Raw genomic sequence first — 19246 nt, forward strand, 5'->3', positions numbered from 1 at the left:
GGCGCCCGCTCTCCGGACAGTGATTAATGATAGCGGAGCAGAGGGGTTAACACACTTCACTGAAAAGTCTGTTGACTGGGCTTCTTGTAACACAATGTGGCCCGCTGCACGCCTCAAGAGAATCCTTTTGTTGTCCGCGCTCATTGTGGCCTCAAAATTCTGCCCACGAAAGTTTGCCAGCGCTCCTGCCCCAGGAGTTTAATAGTTTCCCTTACTCGCAGGGCATTGTGCGGCGCTGAAAAGCAGCCCCTCGCTATTCAAGTGTTGGTGGTCATCTCAATAGATCTCCAAGGGCCCATATGGTGGCCAGTGCGGATGAATCCGCCTGTTTAAATGGGGGAGAAAGTTGGGGTTTTAAAACATTTCAAAGTTCCTGAAAAGATCCCACTAGATCCTGTCACAATTCCCTGAACTCTTTGAAGGCGATGCCTATTGTCTCCTGATTATAAATGATATTCCTGGCCAAGTCGATTCCCACCAGGGCCCCCTAGAAGCCCCTCCCCCCACTGGCCAAGTTTCTAGGTCAGCCCCTGTTGGTATCCCTTGGGGGCCTCAGGACCCAAGACCCAGGACCCAGCTTGCAGGCCCCGTCAGGGATGAGTGCTTCCCTACAGACAGGCTGTGGCCTCCTGGGCAAGGCGCAAGACAAGAGACAGCTAGCTCAAGTGCACATCTTGCCCTCCAAGCAACAAGGGAAAACAATAAAACTTTCCCCTGTTTAATGATAGAAATTACATTAAAAGTGGTGGAAATGCCCTAATTAAAAATGTACCACTTAAATGATATGCCAAGGACTCAGCTGCAGCCTAGAATACTTAGCTAGTTAGTGAACTCTCTGTTTCTTTTTTTAAAATTACACGTTAAAAATTTAAAAGAAATCTTACTTTTCTCTGGTGCAACACATTACAAAGAATGGACAGTCCTTTTATCTAAATATAAAATTCGATTTTCAGCAATTATAGCCTGTTCTTGGTGATGATATAATTACAGCTGTGCTTGTAATAGGTGTCAAGGCAAAGCGCACTCATACAATAGTTGAATAAAACTGCAGAACAATGCGAGTACTTCTAAATTCACAACCTTTAAAATGAAATTGACTGTGCAGAATTAAAATAAAAACTAGATAAATATTTTTTTAAAAAGATTACAAGCTTGGTTTGGTTTCTTAATAGCATTTTCTACAAACCTATCAACATCTAATTGATTAGATAGGAATTACTGATTATAGATCAGCTGAAATCTTGAGCATCACTCTTCTATTTTCCCAACACAGCCATAGGTAAGTAAATTCTGTAGGGAAAGGTAACTGGGTAAGGCATTTGGGGAGTCAAGTTTAGTTATGAAAGATAATTTTAATCAGAAACTTTAGCACTTATTTTGTCATTCGAAGAAATGTTACTCTTTAAGTATCTATATTGTATGGTCGGGTTCATCTGGATAAAAACAGAAAGAAAAAAAAAAGGTCAGGTATTGTATGTCCAAAATGCCTTTTATTAAAAAGAAACATCCCTTGGGAATGTTTTCATAAGACTGTCTAAATATACAGCCCTTGGAGTTTGTGGCTGTACCAGACCCTCTTTGGAGGCCCCGAGTTATTCCAAATTTCTCATACTGTCCTATTCTTTTTGTTCCAGATGGCTGCCAGCAACAGGAAGGAGGGGGAGAGAATACCAACTCCATCAGTTCCAATGGAGAAGATTCAGATGAAGCCCAAATGCGACTTCAGCTGAAGCGGAAGCTACAAAGAAATAGAACATCCTTTACCCAAGAGCAAATTGAGGCCCTGGAGAAAGGTGATGGAGTTTTTCAAAGTAGAGAAGCAGTAAATCAAAGTAAATGTCACATCTTCAGTACAAAGAGCTAAATTTAGCCAGGGCCCTTTGCATAGAGGACTGAAAAGATTCCTTTTTCCTTTTTGTCTCTTTTTTTTTCTGGGCATCTTTTCACTGTGTGTGTGTGTGTGTGTGTGTGTGTGTGTGTGTGTGTTTCTTCCTTCTTTTCATGTACCAGTAATTCAAAGAGTAAAAGTCTGACTTCTCATACTGAAAAAAAAGATGATTTGGCTAATTCAGCCCACAGAAGAGTCCTTGAATGAATGTTATTCCAAAGAAAATGTAACTTGGTTCTGGTGGGATAGTTCCTCCAACAGTAGTAGCATTTTAAAAGGAATTGGTTGGAAGTGGGAGCCAGTTGGATTCAGGATGTGGTTGACATGTTTCTGGCACAACAAAGAAAACTTACTCTTTCAGAGTTTGAGAGGACCCATTATCCAGATGTGTTTGCCAGAGAAAGACTAGCAGCCAAAATAGATCTACCTGAAGCAAGAATACAGGTACCCAGCTTCCCTGTGGTTTCATGCTTTGTGATTCAAACCGTTTGCCTTTTCTAGAGACAAAAGTGCTTCTAAGGAACTTCATTCACTTATATAAATAGTAACAGATTCAGTGTGCTGAATACTTTGCCACCATTGGGGGGAGGGGCACAGCGGAAATGCCGGAGGTGGGTGCAGGGCTAACCTGTTCTGTCTGATTTCAGGTATGGTTTTCTAATCGAAGGGCCAAATGGAGAAGAGAAGAAAAACTGAGGAATCAGAGAAGACAGGCCAGCAACACACCTAGTCATATTCCTATCAGCAGTAGTTTCAGCACCAGTGTCTACCAACCAATCCCACAACCCACCACGCCTGGTAATGTGAAGTGTTAATACTACTAAGAAATCTGTTTAAACCCGCTTGCCCTGGGTTCTGACTCTCAACATGACTGTTGGTTGTGTCTCTTTCCCTGCAGTTTCCTCCTTCACATCGGGCTCCATGTTGGGCCGAACAGACACAGCCCTCACCAATACGTATAGCGCTCTGCCACCCATGCCCAGCTTCACCATGGCCAATAACCTGCCTATGCAAGTAAGTGAGGCCTGTAGCTGCCTGCTTAGCAGAGGTGGGGAGTGGGTCAGGGCCTGCAGACTTCATTGGCCTTGTACTCCCCCTTGGGAGCCTTTCTCACTGCAGTAATTGGCTTGCCCAGTCTAGTCTGAGATGAAAACAGTCAATCCAGTTTTTAGTTGATTGATTGATTCATGCCCTTAAAAAATATAAAAACCTGATGTTCAGTCAAGTTTATCTGCTTATTGCTCACAGAGAATGTTAGCTTGATAATAGTGGGTGGGAAGGAGGCATGTTTTGGATGTCAGTGAAACTTATCCTGGAAAATGGAAATAATGCTGGCACATTATCAGATAGTAAGAGGAGGTTAGAAATAAAATTGGGGTTTATATTAATGTGTTCATATAATAGACTAGAGGCCCGGTGCATGACATTCGTGCACTGTGTGTGTGTGTGTGTGTGTGTGTGTGTGTGTGTGTGTCCTTCAGCCCGGTCTGCACCCTCTCGCAGTCCAGGACCCCTTGGGGGATGTCCGACTGCTGGCTTAGGCCCGCTCCCCACATCGGGGGATGGCCGCCTGCCACGGAGGCAGGAGAGGCTCCCACCACTGCTGCGGCGCTCACCAGCCATGAGCAGCGCTCCCCCTGTGGGAGCTCACTGACCACAAAGGGGCAGCATCTACATTGAGCATCTGCCCCCTAGTGGTCAGTGTGTGTCATAGCAACCAGTTGTTCCATTGTTCGGTTGATTTGCATATTAGGGTTTTATTATATAGGATATATAATCTGTGTATGGATTTTGGGCATTATATGTGATAAACTAGTGAGGAAGATAAAATGGGTCAGAAATGGGATTCATATTTGCATAGTGGTATATGCTTAATATAGAGAAACAAGTAGTTTTCTTTGTACATCTTACAATAAAGAAAAGACATAGAAGGTATTGGCTAGAAATTTAGTGTGTCTTTGCCAAGAATTATGTGATGAGTTTGTGGCACTCCGAGCTGCCTGGGTTGATGCTATTTACTTGGTATAACAACCTGTCCCTACCTACTCTCAATTCTGTCCCAAATATTTATCAGCCCCTACACATGCTAAACCCTGTAGCACAGTGATGGCGAACCTATGACACGTGTGTCAGAGGTGACACGCGAACTCATTTTTTTGGTTGATTTTTCTTTGTTAAATGGCATTTAAATATATAAAATAAATATCAAAAATATACATCTTTGTTTTACTATGGTTGCAAATATCAAAAAATTTCTATATGTGACACGGCACCAGAGTTAAGTTAGGGTTTTTCAAAATGCTGACACGCCGAGCTCAAAAGGTTCGCCATCACTGCTGTAGCAGGTTAAGCCTTTATGATGGAATTGTACAGTGCAGGTGGGATGTACTAGAACTTTGCAGCTGATTGGATTCTGGATGGGGGGAAAAACTGGTCTTCTGGTGGGCCTTCTGCAGTGACTTTCCTAGGACTCCTGTCTGTGCAACAATTACAGATGCCAATGGTGTGAGATTGACCAGCATGAGCCCCTTCTGGAAACAGTTCTGTGGTTACAGAGTGTTTATTCTCCACTGAATATCTTTTGCTGGGTTTCTAATCCAAATAACAGCAAAATAAATGTTTCACAGTCTTCAGACTAATACAGGAACAGCTAGATAAGCAACTTCAGAAGAATTATTTCCATGTTTATTTTTATTGCACCTGGATATTATTGGCCATAGTGCAATTATTGTAAATTAAGGGATTAACAGCCCATTAGCTGGTGTTACTAAAACTGCCTTGGAATTTTCCAGAAGTCTGATTGCCTGGAGGAAGTGATTTTGGGAATTAGAAACAAATGCAAGCTGAAATTCTGGCAGGGCCCTCAAGGCCTGCTTGCCTCTTTGAACCTGCTGTTAGCAGTCATCCTCTGACATTAGTAAGGCCACCAAGTAGCTTGCTCAGTTTTGTAAATTATAGCAACATCTAGGTTTCTGTGAAGATAACCAAATGTGTACATGGGAAAACGATAGAAACAAGCAGATGCTGCTATTCTATTAGGGTTGTTTCCACATATAAACTGGCATGGGTCAATTGATTTCACTGACTTTAAAAAAATTACACAACCTATACAACCCAAAATATACATGCATTCATAAAGCCTAAAGAAAATAAAAATATTGATGATTCTGTTCAGAGAAAATTACTCTTTGAATTTTGGAGCGGGGGCAGGGGTTGCTGGTGTATGTGGGGAGCTAGTCTGTCTGTCCATCACTTCATCATGTTGACCAAAATCTTCCACCATTTTACAAAAAGATTGGGTGTCCTCCTCTGAATCTTCTTTAATGTGTCATGCTCTCTGAGACTGTGGATGTTGGGATGTTAAACATTTCTATAGTTCACAGAGTAAAGTAGTACTATCATCTTCTCCCTTGTTTCTGACGTCATGCTTCTATTAATTCATCCCAAGTTTTCTGTCGGTGAGAGTTCATGAAGAGTTTTGCCCCAGTTCTGTGTATTTCTCATTTAGTTAGGAGAAAGGCTCATCTCTTCTATATCACCATTGTACACATTTAGAGGGTAGCAACACAATTTTAAGGACAAAACCCAGTCTGGGTTTGTGGGTCTATAAGGAAGTTTCAGCTAATTCTTAGGATGGGGCTAGGTATTTACCACTTTCATATGAGATCATTACTGATCTGCCTCTTCAAAGAATCTTTAATCCCATGAATCCAACCATGAAAGGCTCCCAAAGTCCCCAAACCCAACTTTATAGAGAGCTCTTTCCACTGCTCTCTGCCCCAAAGCTTGAGATATGGGATTTGGGGGTCACTGGGTTCTCAAATAGATTGGATTTACAGAAGAAAGGATGTGGATTAATGAAAGTCTTCATGCCATAGCTTCTCTAAAGATGTCAGCAGAGATCCAAGATAAAAATGTACAAAAGTCCTACCTGGGCAGTTGTCTAAATTTGTAGTACACTTATTTATTTAAAAATATTGTTATTGATCTCAGAGATGAAGGGAGAGGGAGAGAGAGGCAGAAATATCAATGATGAGAGAGAATCATTGATCGGCTGCTTCCTGCATGCCCCACACTGGGGATCCAGCCTGCAACCTGGGCATATGCCCCTACCGGGAATTGAACCATGACCTTCTGGTTCATAGGCTGACACTCAACCACTGAGCCATGCCAGCTGGGTTGTAGTACTTTCAGAAGTTTGGTGTGTAGGCAATTTTACTTGAGCAGTGGACAATGGAAGGACTAGTTGGAGGCCTGCTCTTAAGAGTTTCCACATGGAATTTTCCAGTACTTTACATGAGGATGTCTTTAATGGTCAGGGCTGTTGGCAGAGTTTCTGGGGAGGAGGGAGCTTGGGGATGTGGCTGTGTGATGTGTTTCTCTGTAACCACAGGTTTGCCTTTCTCCTCTCAGCCCCCAGTCCCCAGCCAGACGTCCTCGTACTCCTGCATGCTGCCTACCAGCCCTTCGGTGAATGGGCGGAGTTATGATACCTATACCCCCCCACATATGCAGACACACATGAACAGTCAGCCAATGGGCACCTCGGGCACCACTTCCACAGGTGAGCCGCTGCTCCGCAGGCTGCGCAGAGGTGGCCTTAGGAGTTTCTTTTTGCCAGGTGATCTCCCTTCACTCAAAGTTGACCTAAAGAAAACACACACACACACACACACACACACACACACACACACACACAAAACCTACCTCCTGGCCTTGTGTGATGGTGTGTTTAACTCTTTATTGCTTGCTTTTCTGGGGAAAACTGATTGAAAAGGGAAATTCAGCCAACCTAGTTAGTAACTTGACACCATACAGACAGAAAGCAAAGTTGTTCTTCCTGAGCTTGGTCACAGAGGTTGTCTGTAAAGCCAAGGCCAGCGAATGTAAGGTTTCGGAGGAGCTATCATTAGCCAAAGTTCAGCAGTGAGGGCTCCCTGAGCTGCGCGGTGAGTGCTTCCTGGAAGATTTCTCTCCCCGCTAGCTCCTCTGTGCTTCTCATTGCAACTGAAGTACCACATTGGTTTTCCGGAGATAGTTTTTCATGAGGTTCCAAACATACCAACCAATGGGGCGCTTTTTCTTTCCTTTTGCATAGGGGACTTGGGATTCAATAGGGGTGTGTCATAATGTTATGTGGCTTCTGAAGCTGCTACTTTGGTGTGTAACACTTGAAGATATATAAAAATACAGTACAAATGTGAGAATGCATTAGAGCTCATTGTTTGAACCTATGAAGTCATACTCCTTGCCTGTCTCTCAAAGGGAATATCTACATGGCTATTTTTTTTCATCCACTTCCAGGACTCATTTCCCCTGGTGTATCAGTTCCAGTTCAAGTTCCTGGAAGTGAACCTGATATGTCTCAATACTGGCCAAGATTACAGTAAAAAAAAAGAGAAAGAAAAAATATATTGTGTTAATTCAGTCAGTGACTATGTGGACACGGCAGTTGGGCGTTCAGGAAGGAAAGGAAAATGGCTGTTAGTAGCACTTCAAAGTTCTGCGATTGTGTCCAGTATTGTACCACTGGAGGACGGACTTGGAACAAGGACCTTTGTATACAGAAGGCATGAGATCAGTTGGAACAAATCTTCATTTTGGTATCCAAACTTTTATTCATTTTGGTGTATTATTTGTAAATGGGCATTTGTAATAATGAAAAAAAGAACAACGTAGACTGGATGGACATTTGATCTGTGCTGGTCATGAAGTTGTTTTTTTTTGTTTTTTGTTTTTGTTTTTTTTAAAAAAAGGAAACCATGATCAACAAGCTTTGCCATGAATTTAAGAATTTTATCAAGATATATCGACTACTTCTACCCATCTGTTCATAGTTTATGGACTGAGGTTCCAAGTTTGAATCATTCCTTTGCATATAATTAAACCTGGAACAACATGCACTAGATTTATGTAAGAAATATCTGTTGGTTTTCCAAAGGTTGTTAACAGATGAAGTTTATGTGCAAAAAAGGGTAAGATATAAATTCAAGGAAGAAAAAAGTTGATAGCTAAAAGGTAGAGTGTGTCTTCGATATAATCCAATTTGTTTTATGTCAAAATGTAAGTATTTGTCTTCCCTAGAAATCCTCAGAATGATTTCTATAATAAAGTTAATTTCATTTATATTTGACAAGAATACTCTATAGATGTTTTATACACATTTTCATGCAATCACGCGTTTCTTTTTTGGCCAGCAAAAGTTTATTGTTCTTAGATATAGTTGTATTACTGTTCACAGTCCAATCATTTTGTGCATCTAGAATTCATTCCTAATCAATTAAAAGTGCTTGCAAGAGTTTTAAACTTAAGTGTTTTGAAGTTGTTCACAACTACATATCAAAATTAACCATTGTTGATTGTAAAAACCATGCCAAAGCCTTTGTATTTCCTTTATTATACTATTTTCTTTTTAACCTTACAGTGTGGTGTTACAAATTTTGTTCCCATGTTGGAGTAACATTCTAAACCAATGGTTACTTTCATACATTCTCTATTTTAAAACCCGATGATCCTTAAAGAAATAATTCTTAAAGATATCATAAATCAGAAATGTGTTAGAAAAATTCTATTTGAAGCTGCATGTAGATCTGTGCCCATTTATGCCCACAACACACATACTAAATGGAAACATTTTCCAGCTAGCCATTTCATCCAAAAGCTCAAAGTCTAGAAATAATTTTAAAAATGCAACAAGCTATTAACTAAGAATTGTCTTTTGAATTAGGGCTGGCATTTTCAATCTGGGCAGATTTCCATTGTCAGCCTATTTCAACAGCGATTTCACTGAAGTATATTCAAAAGTAGATTTCTTATACAAGACTCTCTGAAAGCTGTTGCCTTTCTCCCTTTTCTCTCTCCCTCCCCTTTGCACAGAGGCATCATTCCCCATTGAACCACTACAGCTGTTCCCATTTGAATCTCCCTTTCTGTGCGGTTGTGGATGGTTGGAGGGTGGAGGGGGGATGTTGCATGTCAAGGAATAATGAGCACAGACACATCAACAGACAACAACAAAGCAGACTGTGACTGGCCGGTGGGAGTTAAAGGCCTTCAGTCATTGGCAGCTTAAGCCAAACATTCCCAAATCTATGAAGCAGGGCCCATTGTTGGTCAGTTGTTATTTGCAATGAAGCACAGATCTGATCATGTTTAAAGTGGCGGCACGCAGGGCAGGAGTGCTTGAGCCCAAGCAAAGGATGGAAGAAAATAAGCCTTTGTTGTTTTGAAAACCTGTCTGAGACTTTTATTTCTGTATGTTCTGTGCAACACATAAGTCAATATAGATGTTTCCTTCTGCAAACTTCCATCAAAGGCTGGGGGCCCGGCAGTCTAGATTAAATGCTTGCACAGGCAGAAACCTCTGGGGACAAAGACCCACTTCCACTGAATTGTACTGTGCTTTTTATTTGTTATGTTTTGAACCCCCAAAAGCAAATTATCAGAAATATAGAAATTAATTGGAGGCTTTAAAAAAACAATCTTCTACCTCCACATCTCCTATTTTCTCGTTAAGGAGTCACTTGTGAACAGATCATTGTGATTCATCTCTCTGGCATGCTATGTGTTAATGCTTTTATTCCACCAGAGTTGCTGTGCATTTAGAGACACCTTTCTAGGTTGATTGTAGCTTTTTCATGTGTGTGTGTAGTTTGATTCAATGTCAGTCTGCACTGCATGCTTGCACACTTCTGCAGTGGCATGTGCAGACATATGCACTGTTGGTACAGTTGCCCATGCAGGTATTTCTATCTCCTGACATTTCACAGCCTACATTCCCAGAGGGACATGTATCCAGGGAACTGTCGGAAGGGCTACGTGTGGTGTGTGCTGCAGCTGCTGCCTGGCTTCTTCCCTGGAAGAAGGGGGACCATTTCCAACTGGCTATGATTTGGGCCAGGGTTAGGCAACCAGTTCTGGCCCATGGCTCTGTTGTGTAGAGTATAGACTTAGGAGAACTGGTGGCCCTTGGGTGCAGGAGCTGGGAACGGGAGAAGGGGAGTGCTGGGGGAGTGGAGAGTCGGTGCGTGTGCACTTGGGCCCGTGACCTCTGAGGGACTAGATTTCCAGGGCACAGTGGCACGGCCTGGCTGAGTTGGAAGAAGCGGCTGCTCAGCTGCAGAAGCCCTCTGATCCAGCAGGATGCAAGGCTGCCCTGCCTTCTGCTCTCACCCTGGGGAGATGAGTGGTACCCTGAATGCAGCTCTGGGCACCCTCCTGGGGACAGCATGGCCAGCACTGTGTGGAAGCAATGCCCAGGAGGCTGCCTTCGACTTATTGTTGAAACTTTATTTACAGTTAGGCGTATGTATGTATGTATTAGTGGGAACTCCGCAGGGAAGCTTTGACACCATCTTCTAGGACGGTGGCCTGGTATTTGGGGGTGTCCTCAGTAGAACCACACGATTAACAGCTTATGCTTTTCCTTCAAACTTGGCTGGCTTAGGGAGACCAGGTGAACAGAGTCAGAGGTGAATGTTTGAGTAAGAAACATTCAGGTTACTGAGTAAAAAAATTCTTTTTTACTACAAGAAATTTCCAGAATATTTTCCCTCCAAAGCTGTACCTCCTGACTCTTACATGGTGACCCACTGACTTTTCTTGATATGGCGCACATACTCATCTCCTCCTGCTTAAAAAAAAAAAAAAATCATAACCAGTTTCCTGAGATACAGTATTTGTTAAGATTCAGCATTTTTTTTTTTTTTGTGAATTTTTGTCATCTTAGGGTGGTGTCTATATTCTTCTGCTTCTTGGTTTTCCCTAGGCCTTCACATGAACAAGATTATAAAAAGAAGGCTCTTCTTTGACTGTCTGGCTCACCAAGACCAAACACAAATTCTTCCTTTGTTTGTTTCTCTAGAATAAACCTCACCTTTTTTTTTGTGTGTGTGTGTGTGTGGTTTTTTTTTTGCATCACTTCTGCTCAGTTTTAAAGTTCAGAGTGCAAGTATTTAAAGTTAGTCTTGCTTAAATTTGATGGTGTTGATGGTGACTATCTATGGAAGGCATTAACATGATGTTTTAGAAATGACATTCATAATGGACTTAAACAAATGAATAGGGGCCACCCCACCCCCATTTTCCTTTTGTATGTGGATGCCTGTGTCTGATTCTTTAAAATTAAAAGAAAGACAGGGAATCGATTGCCAAGTGTTGCTTCTTTTGAAGTAGTTTTATTTTGTGTAGTGTTAGTAATCGCAGATCCTGGAGGTACAAATAAAGAATAAATGGAAGAGAGAAAGAGAAAAGTGGAAATTGGTGGTTACCAGAAAGTAATTCCTAAGGTCTTAGAACCCCAGGATCTGAGCAGACTGCAGTGGTCAAAATATTTACCTCACCAAAAAAAAGGCAAATCTAGCGTAAGAAATGAATACCAGAGAGGGTTTTGAAGTTTTAGAAACATTTAAAAAAAACTCTGCTTGCCATTGTTAGATAAGTATTTGAGACAAGTTGATAACTGAAAAAATCTGTTTATAGAATGTATATTTCATAATGTATCAAAAATGGTCCATATACCTATGGTAGCATCAGTGATATTTTTATGTAGTAAATTATTAACATATGGCTAATTGGATAATGCTTCCAGAAGGAAAATACATTTTTATCAGAGGAAAACAAAAATATACATCCCTCTTCAGTAGCTAATTTTTACAAAGCCTGCCTAGTGAATCAGAACAACCAAACACTTGCATCTAATTTTTGGAAGGCCCAAGTACTATTGTTCAAAATGCAGTTTTACTTAGTTTGAAAAGTTTCTTTTATATTTAAAATAAGTTGGGATCAAATATGCTCAATTTTTATAGCATTTATCTGTTTGCAAAGCATACATTAACTAGTAATTGGCTGCTAATTTTATAGACATGGTAGCCAGGGTAGTAAATCAATGACCTATTAAGTATTTTTGACAAGCAATTTACATATCTGATGACCTCACTTTTTTTTTTTCAGAGTCCAATGCTATGTAATTGTTCCGTTGTGTGTTTGCATAAATGAGTCACAACACGGTAAGAAAAAGGTTAGAGTTATTAAAATAATAACCAGACTAAAATAGTCATTTGAATTTATTCAGATTGTTCATAATGCTTTCAAAGGATATAGCAAAGCTTTTGGGGAGTAACTGCACATGCTTTATTATCTATGGACTAAATTGAGTTTCTGAAGTTGCTTTAAATTTTAAAAGCACCTTTGCTTAATATAAAAAGCCCTCTAATTTTAACTGACAGATCAATTCTGAAACTTTATTTTGAAATGAAAATGGGAAAGAATTTGTGTCTCTTGAATTAAAAGAAGTGAAAAAAAAAATAAACCAGACATTCTAAAAAAAAAAGGAAAAAAGAAATCTGATTTTTAGTACTAATGAAATAGTGGGTGACAAAATAGTTGTCTTTTTGATTTTGATCACAAAAAATAAACTGGTAGTGACAGGATCTGATGGAGAGATTTGACATCCTGGCGAATCACTGTCATTGATTCAATTATTCTAATTCTGAATAAAAGCTGTATACAGTGTGTGTTTATGCTACAGTGGGTTTTTTTTTAAGTGACTGACATTCATCAGATTGGTTAGACAGTTTAAAAACCTAGTCTTTGTTTTCTACAATGTTGTCAAGAACAAATAAAGTGTAATTTGTGGTATATTAAAAGCAAACTACTTAAAATGCTAGTTATAAAACTGCTTCAAAATACTCTAACATATTTGAAAATGTATTTTGGAAATTTAGGTGGTAACAGCTTTAAATAGCTTTAAAAAATTGAAACTTTTTACTTACATATGCAAATTACTTAACAAATTTTTTTGGTCTACTATTTATCAAAAGCTGTGAGAGTGTAGAATTATGATTCAAAATCCTAGTGTTTCATATGAAAACTGGTTCAGTATGCTATAAACCCCAAATACATGTCTATATGGTTATAAATGTAAGTACCCAATGTTCAAAATTAACAATGAGTTTACCTAATGCACTCAGCTCGTTTTCTGCTTTGTCTCAGCCCTATGTTCTGTAAAAATCCCTCACCAAGCTTCCATACATGTTTTCCCCAGTTTTCTAGCATGAATGTAGCTGTCAGTTTGAATTTCAATCCCAAATTATGTGTGTTGACATAATTTCGTAGTGCTGACTTCAATTGTTTAAGATTACTAAATAGAAGACCATCAACTTCTTTCTCTATGCTTTCTAGCACTCAAGTCCTTTATATTCATTAACTACTACAGCAGACTAATTACCTTTAATGGAGCTTAATCCCAAAATATTATTTTGTCTTCATCAATTTAATCATAGGATGCATAAATGCAAATTCATTTTATTATTGGTCTTCATATATTAGCAAACACATTTTTCAATGTTTTATAAAGCTTAGCATTTTTGGTGGCAAGTGACTTTTTAAGAAAGAGAAAATATGTTTTTCATACACAATTTTGAATTTCAGAATGCTTTATACACTACCCCCTCTGTGACTCGCACTTTACCATGAGCTAAGTGCCTTAATAAATATACAGCCATGACCACTGTGTGGCATCTTGAACTTTTGACATTTTATTTAAAAATAAAAGTGCCTATTTTCCTTAGAGGTAGCATAAAACACATTTTTAAAATGAAAGTATTTCTTCTGTATTATTTCTGTACAAAAATTTGGTTTAAAAAAATGAAGACTGGGGGCATCATTTTGCAATCCTGTGTTTTTCAAGAATTGGAGGGTCAGATCGTTAAGAAAAATATTTACATAAGCTCTTAGCACTCATAATTAGAGTGTCATAATTCTGCGTGCAACAACTAGGGAGGCATCTAGAAGTCCAGGTGCTTCTTGCCTCCGGCCATCATGCCACAGCCTGGGCCCAGCAGCTTGGTGGAGTCTGCCAGATCCGGTTTGCTTGAGCGGCTCACTGTGTCTGACAAGTCTGGAGGCAAATGCAGTCGCTACAGCAGAAGATGGTTTGGGAGAAGGAAAGAAAGAAGAAAAAAAATTAATTTTGTTTTCACGAGCACATTTCAAGATACAATATTATGCTCTGTTGATCAGCATTTAGCCTTGCATATAAAATTCCTATTAAAACAGTTCTTCAGACTGAAGCCCAATATAACCATTCGGCCCCTCCTAGATTTCACAAATTACAGCCATCACACAATCGGGACCAGGAATCTCAGTGGAACATTTCCAGAATCCAAACCTACATGTATGAAGATTTTCTTATTTAGGTAGCAATAAAAACATGTAGATGCATAAATAAAAGCATAATTGAAAAAAAAATCACATAATGATGGCTGGCTTGTTTTTTGGCTTTGTTTTGGTTTTGCCAGAGCTCCGAAATGTTATCTTTCAATCGAATATAGCTTTTCAGCAATTAAGGATTCCCACAAACACCTGCTTCCCTTGGTCTAGTAAGTTGACCTGAAGATGATTCTATTTCAAGGCTGTACTTTCTCTAGGAACTTACGATTTCCACAGAAATAAATACTGACATAATAATGAAGAAAATGATACCAAAGGGCCAGTATTTTTCATGTGCTCAGATGGGTTAGCTGTAACATCTGGCACAGGTCTTGGAAAGTTTGTTTCTATGCATGACATTGGGTCATGTTTTCAAAAGTATAGTGCAGTTTTGACCACCTCCCCGAGCTAATTGTTTATCTTGAGATACAGGTTGATTTAAGCAGGTACAGGTTGCTTTAAGCAGTAACTGTCCATAGTTACATAGCAGTTACTATAATTGAGGAGATATATTCATATTTCAAAAGAACTTTTAAGTTTTCAAAAGGATCTCTACCAAATTCATAAACATCCAACTTCAAAGGAACATATCTGTTGTGTGTGGGAGGCTAAAGGTAAGTAAGGCAGGATGGGGCCGTCCACTGGTGACTAACCGAGGCCTCGTAGAGGTGAACTGACTTGGAGACAACCTATCTGAGACACTTCATTTGGAAAACTCCGATATGGAAAAAAAATTGAAGATGGAAAAGGGTAGAAACATTTTTTCTTGGGTCAAAATATTGTGATTCACAAGCATATGTTTTGGCTAGTTTCTTCCGATAAAAGGCTTGTTTATTGCCATGTAAACACAATCTATGTGCAGAGGCTCAAAATATTTTAACAGATTGAAAATAATTTATGAAAATATTCTTCCCTGATTTCAGTTTGCCTACATGTACGCATTTTTCAATGCATACACATCTAGGATGAAAGACACTAGTATACAGATATATGATCAACAAAGATGTCATAAAGGTCAAGAAAAGCTGGAATATCCAGATAGGAATATTCATATAGTTTTATTCATTTGTATCCTTAGCATCCAGCCTGTTGCATATTAAGTAATTAAATGCCTACTTCTCGACTGATAAGAAAGCTCTAATGAAGACATATTTCTTTCTTTCTTTAAATAATCCTTTCATTTCTCGATGCCCTAGTTTGTTCCACAAAGGATTTCAGGCAGAAATGAAAGCATGAAAGGCCCAGGAACCTAAAGGACGCGCATGACTGAAGTCTGAGGCTATGGATGTCTCTGTAGTGTTAACTCTATCACTGTTCATGTGAGGAAGCAGGAGGGAAAGAGACATTTAGTTATACGTCTGACTTTTAATGTTTCTTTAAGAACTTGTAGTTATTGCTAATGAACAAAGGAAAAATGACTAGGATGCATGCATGATCTGAAGGTTAACTGTAACTCACAAAGCTTATCTAATAGGTTACAAAGTAAACCTACTAGTCCAAATTCCCTTATACTGTACTAGAGGCCTGGTGCATGAAATTCGTGCTCAGGTACGGTCCCTAGGCCTGGCCTGCAATCAGGGCCATCTTCCCCAGCTGCCTGCAGCTGGCCCCATCCCCCCAAATTCTCTTATACTGTATATCCTAAATATTGAAATATAAACATAGGGTATAAGAAGAACCCCAACAAAACTAAAATGTGTGTGCACACTTTTGGTTGGGACCTCACAGAGATGAAGCCAGAGGGTGATTAGGCTGTTTAGGAAATCAATGGGAGCTAACAAATATTTAGAAGTGACTCAAAGCAAAGCATTCTGAGAGGATATGTGAACAGAACAACTTCCACACTGGGCCTTTGCTTACCATCCAGTGACACCAACAGGACAAGCACACAGGTAACCTTCACAGTGAGCCCTTCAGGTGGTGTCTATAGGCAAGACAGAGACGAGGCAGAAATCATGGTGGGGGGAGGGGAGCAAGAAAAAGCTGCAGGAGAAGGGCTAGATGTTAAGTAATGAATTACTGCATTCTGATGCACAAAGAGTAGAGCTGATATATCTTTAAGATCCATTTAGATGAATAGCTCTGATCATCTAAATGAGGAAACTGGTGTAGTTTATTCAGAACCAGCATAATACAATGTATTTCAGGAGCTTACTATTTGCTGAAAATTTTCTCTGCCTCCGCTTCTCTAGGTGACGAGTGTGAGCCATTTGGCTGGAAGCCCTTCATAGCAAAGGCAGCTAAATGTGATGCGTGACATGCTTGGAAATCTTTCAGGTTGCTTGGCTTTGAAGTAAAAAATACATTGGTGTGTAACTTCTAAGCACAACAATTTGGGGAGATGTGATTAAATGTTTCTAACCAAATGGTACATTGCAAAGCCTAGATGCATACTCCTGTCCTTTAAAAAAGCCCAAGGGTGGCTCTTGGAAATATGCGAACCTGTGTGTGATTTTGCCGGCTTTTGTGGATTATGACTTGAGCGAGTGAGCTCTGCAGTCTAAATTCTCAAGCAGTGGGTTTGTTTCCTTCTTTCCGGGCCTCCCCCTGTGCACCACGTCAGTGCGATGTGAAGCAGCGAGGAAGAAGGAGAGACCAGGTTCTGGGCTTGCCAGGCGTGTCAGGGACTTCTCCTCGGAGGCTTCCAAAGCACTCACACACCTGACAGGGAAACACTCCGATGCTGCTGCACCAGATCTGTCTCCTAAACAAACGTGCTGTGGGGCAGCTACTCTGCATAGCACCGTGACGTCCTTTAACTCAGCTGCAAGGCTGCGGGGGCATGTGAACTTCTTTCTTCTTAATATTTTTTAGTAATTGATTTTTAGAGAGAGGAAGGAGGTGGGGGTGGGAGAGAGAGAGAGGGAGAGACCAGGAATCACACCTGCCACCTCTTGGTGCAGAGGATGACGCTCCAACCAACTGAGCCACACCGGCCAGGGTGGTATCTGAGCTTTTAGACTTTGGGGTTTCAGTGCGCAATGGTTTAAATCAGTGGTTCTCAACCTTCCTAATGCCGTGACCCTTTAATACAGTTCCTCATGTTGTGGTGACCCCCAACCATAAAATTATTTTCGTTGCTACTTCATAACTGTAATGTTGCTACTGTTATGAATCGTAATGTAAATATCTGATATGCAGGATGTATTTTCATTGTTACAAATTGAACATAATTAAAGCATAGTGATTAATCACAAAAACAATATGTAATTATATATGTGTTTTCTGATGGTCTTAGGCTACCCCTGTGAAAGGGTCATTCGACCCCCAAAGAGGTCGTGACCCACAGGTTGAGAACCGCTAAAAATCCTATATAATAACGAGCTAATATGCAAATGGTTGTCATGCCCTCACACAATAACAGCTCAGACACTCAACATTGGGGAGAGAGGAATGGGAACCAGCCAGGCACAAATGAGCTCGCAAGAGAGGAATGGGGACGAGCCAGGCTGCGGCTCGGGAGAGGGACAAGCCGCATGCCCCGCGGTCCTGGGTGCCTGTGGCTGCAGCCTGGGTGAAACCGCCCACCCATGGTCCCCTGCAGCTGCAGCTGGCCCGGGCGAAGCCGGCCAGAGGGAGGGAAGACTGGGTCCCAGGTGCCTGCGACTGGCCGGAGGATGGAATCCTGGGTCCCTGGTGTGGGGGGAGGCAGAGGCGGTTAGGGGTGATCAGGCCAGCAGGGGAGCAGTTAGGGGCAATCAGGCAGGCAGGCAAAGGTGGTTAGGGGCGATCAGGCAGGCAGGCAGGCGAGCAGTTAGGAGCCAGTGGTCCTGGATTTCGAGAAGCAGTCAGACATCCCCTGAGGGGTCCCGGATTGGAGAGGGTGCAGGCCAGGCTGAGCCCTCCCCGCCGCCCTCCCTCCTGCCCCCGTTCACGAATTTCATGCACCGGGCCTCTAGTCAGACTATAAAAAGGTAAATACTATTTTCAACCTTGTAAATGAAATCAAGGTATTAATTAATCTTTCTTATATCTTACATCTTAAGTGGAAATTTTCCCACCAGATCTCCTTTCCCCCGGTTCTGGAAGGAAGGGACTATGCTGCTGATGCAGGAGATGCATACCTGGCTGGCCGTCTGTTTTTCCATCAATGCCTTGTCTACAATGATGGCTTTTACATAGGCGAAGGGATTTGGGAAGGTGTGGCAACTCCCAATTTCCCGCAGAGGCCTGGGCCATTTGCAGCAGCACCTCTGGACTAATGGGTCCCCTTTCTCTTGTGATACAGGGAGGCAGGCAAAATACTCTGGCAGATTTGGGGGGCTCTTGCCAAAGGGCACCCTTAGGCCCATAGGGACCCTGGGCCATAATAAAGAAGGAACAGTGGAAGTGCTTTGCTCTGTGGCTCCGGGAGGTTCCAAGCCCAGCCAGACTTGGAGATTCTTCCCCTCTGCATGCCTCTCTCTCTGTGGGCTAAGACACTGTCTGTATTTTGTTCCTTCTTGAGTTAGCAACGAACCAGATCCTATAGATACACAGGATTGGGTTTCCTGGCTCCACAGTTCCCTTCCTAATTCCTTTCCCCACCTGCCAGACCTGTGCTCAGCAACTCACAGTTCCCAGGCAGGCAGGGCAAGATAATGAATCCAAAGTACACCTGGATTTGAGACAAATTGCAGGTTAATACCCATTAAAGTAAGTTTAATCAGTTTATAATTTTTTGTATTTGGACAACACCAAACCATCAGTTACGGTTTGTTTTCTGAAAACAATTGATGTAGTACATTTTGACCCTTACCAGATAGAGATTTGTTCTAATTCTTTTAAAACTTGACATTTCCTGAAAAAGTCACACTTTGTATATTTTTCACAAAAACTGAAATAGGTGTTAATATCTCCAAATACTTCCTAACAGTTTTTTTTCTTTAAGACACAGCCAATTTAATCTAAAACTTGTAAAGAGCTTAGAACACATGGGTTCTACACCAGCCCCTTCCCAGAGACAGCCAGCGACAGTTTGCTACCTCCCTGGCACTCGCTCACCGTGTGACCTCAGATAAGCTGCCTCAGCATCCTCCTCTATCACCAGGGAATCAATTCTCCCCCCACAAGACTGTTTCCAGGATCAAGTGAGATGCATGTGTTCTATGAACTATCAAGTACTACACTCATTTATTTATATCTATTCTTGTTAAAAAAAAAAGGGGG

At 41.0% G+C, this 19246-nt stretch overlaps 2 protein-coding genes across 2 annotated transcripts in view; one reads left to right on the plus strand and one right to left on the minus strand.

Moving 5' to 3' along the window:
• Positions 1-8014, plus strand: part of PAX6 (paired box 6) — a 23656-nt gene extending 15642 nt beyond the window's left edge. The window contains exons 10-15 of the mRNA XM_014545206.1: positions 1635-1793; positions 2250-2332; positions 2536-2686; positions 2787-2902; positions 6302-6452; positions 7193-8014. Coding sequence (XP_014400692.1) covers positions 1635-1793; positions 2250-2332; positions 2536-2686; positions 2787-2902; positions 6302-6452; positions 7193-7278 — 746 coding nt within the window. The 3' untranslated portion in view covers positions 7279-8014. The remainder of the gene's footprint in view (positions 1-1634; positions 1794-2249; positions 2333-2535; positions 2687-2786; positions 2903-6301; positions 6453-7192) is intronic.
• Positions 7639-19246, minus strand: part of ELP4 (elongator acetyltransferase complex subunit 4) — a 183111-nt gene continuing 171503 nt past the window's right edge. Inside the window, exon 10 of the mRNA XM_005873067.2 lies at positions 7639-13806. Within this exon, the coding sequence (XP_005873129.1) occupies positions 13675-13806 (132 nt within the window). The 3' untranslated portion in view covers positions 7639-13674. The remainder of the gene's footprint in view (positions 13807-19246) is intronic.

The sequence above is a fragment of the Myotis brandtii genome, unplaced genomic scaffold, assembly GCF_000412655.1.
Source record: "Myotis brandtii unplaced genomic scaffold, ASM41265v1 scaffold399, whole genome shotgun sequence".
NCBI lineage: Eukaryota > Metazoa > Chordata > Mammalia > Chiroptera > Vespertilionidae > Myotis > Myotis brandtii.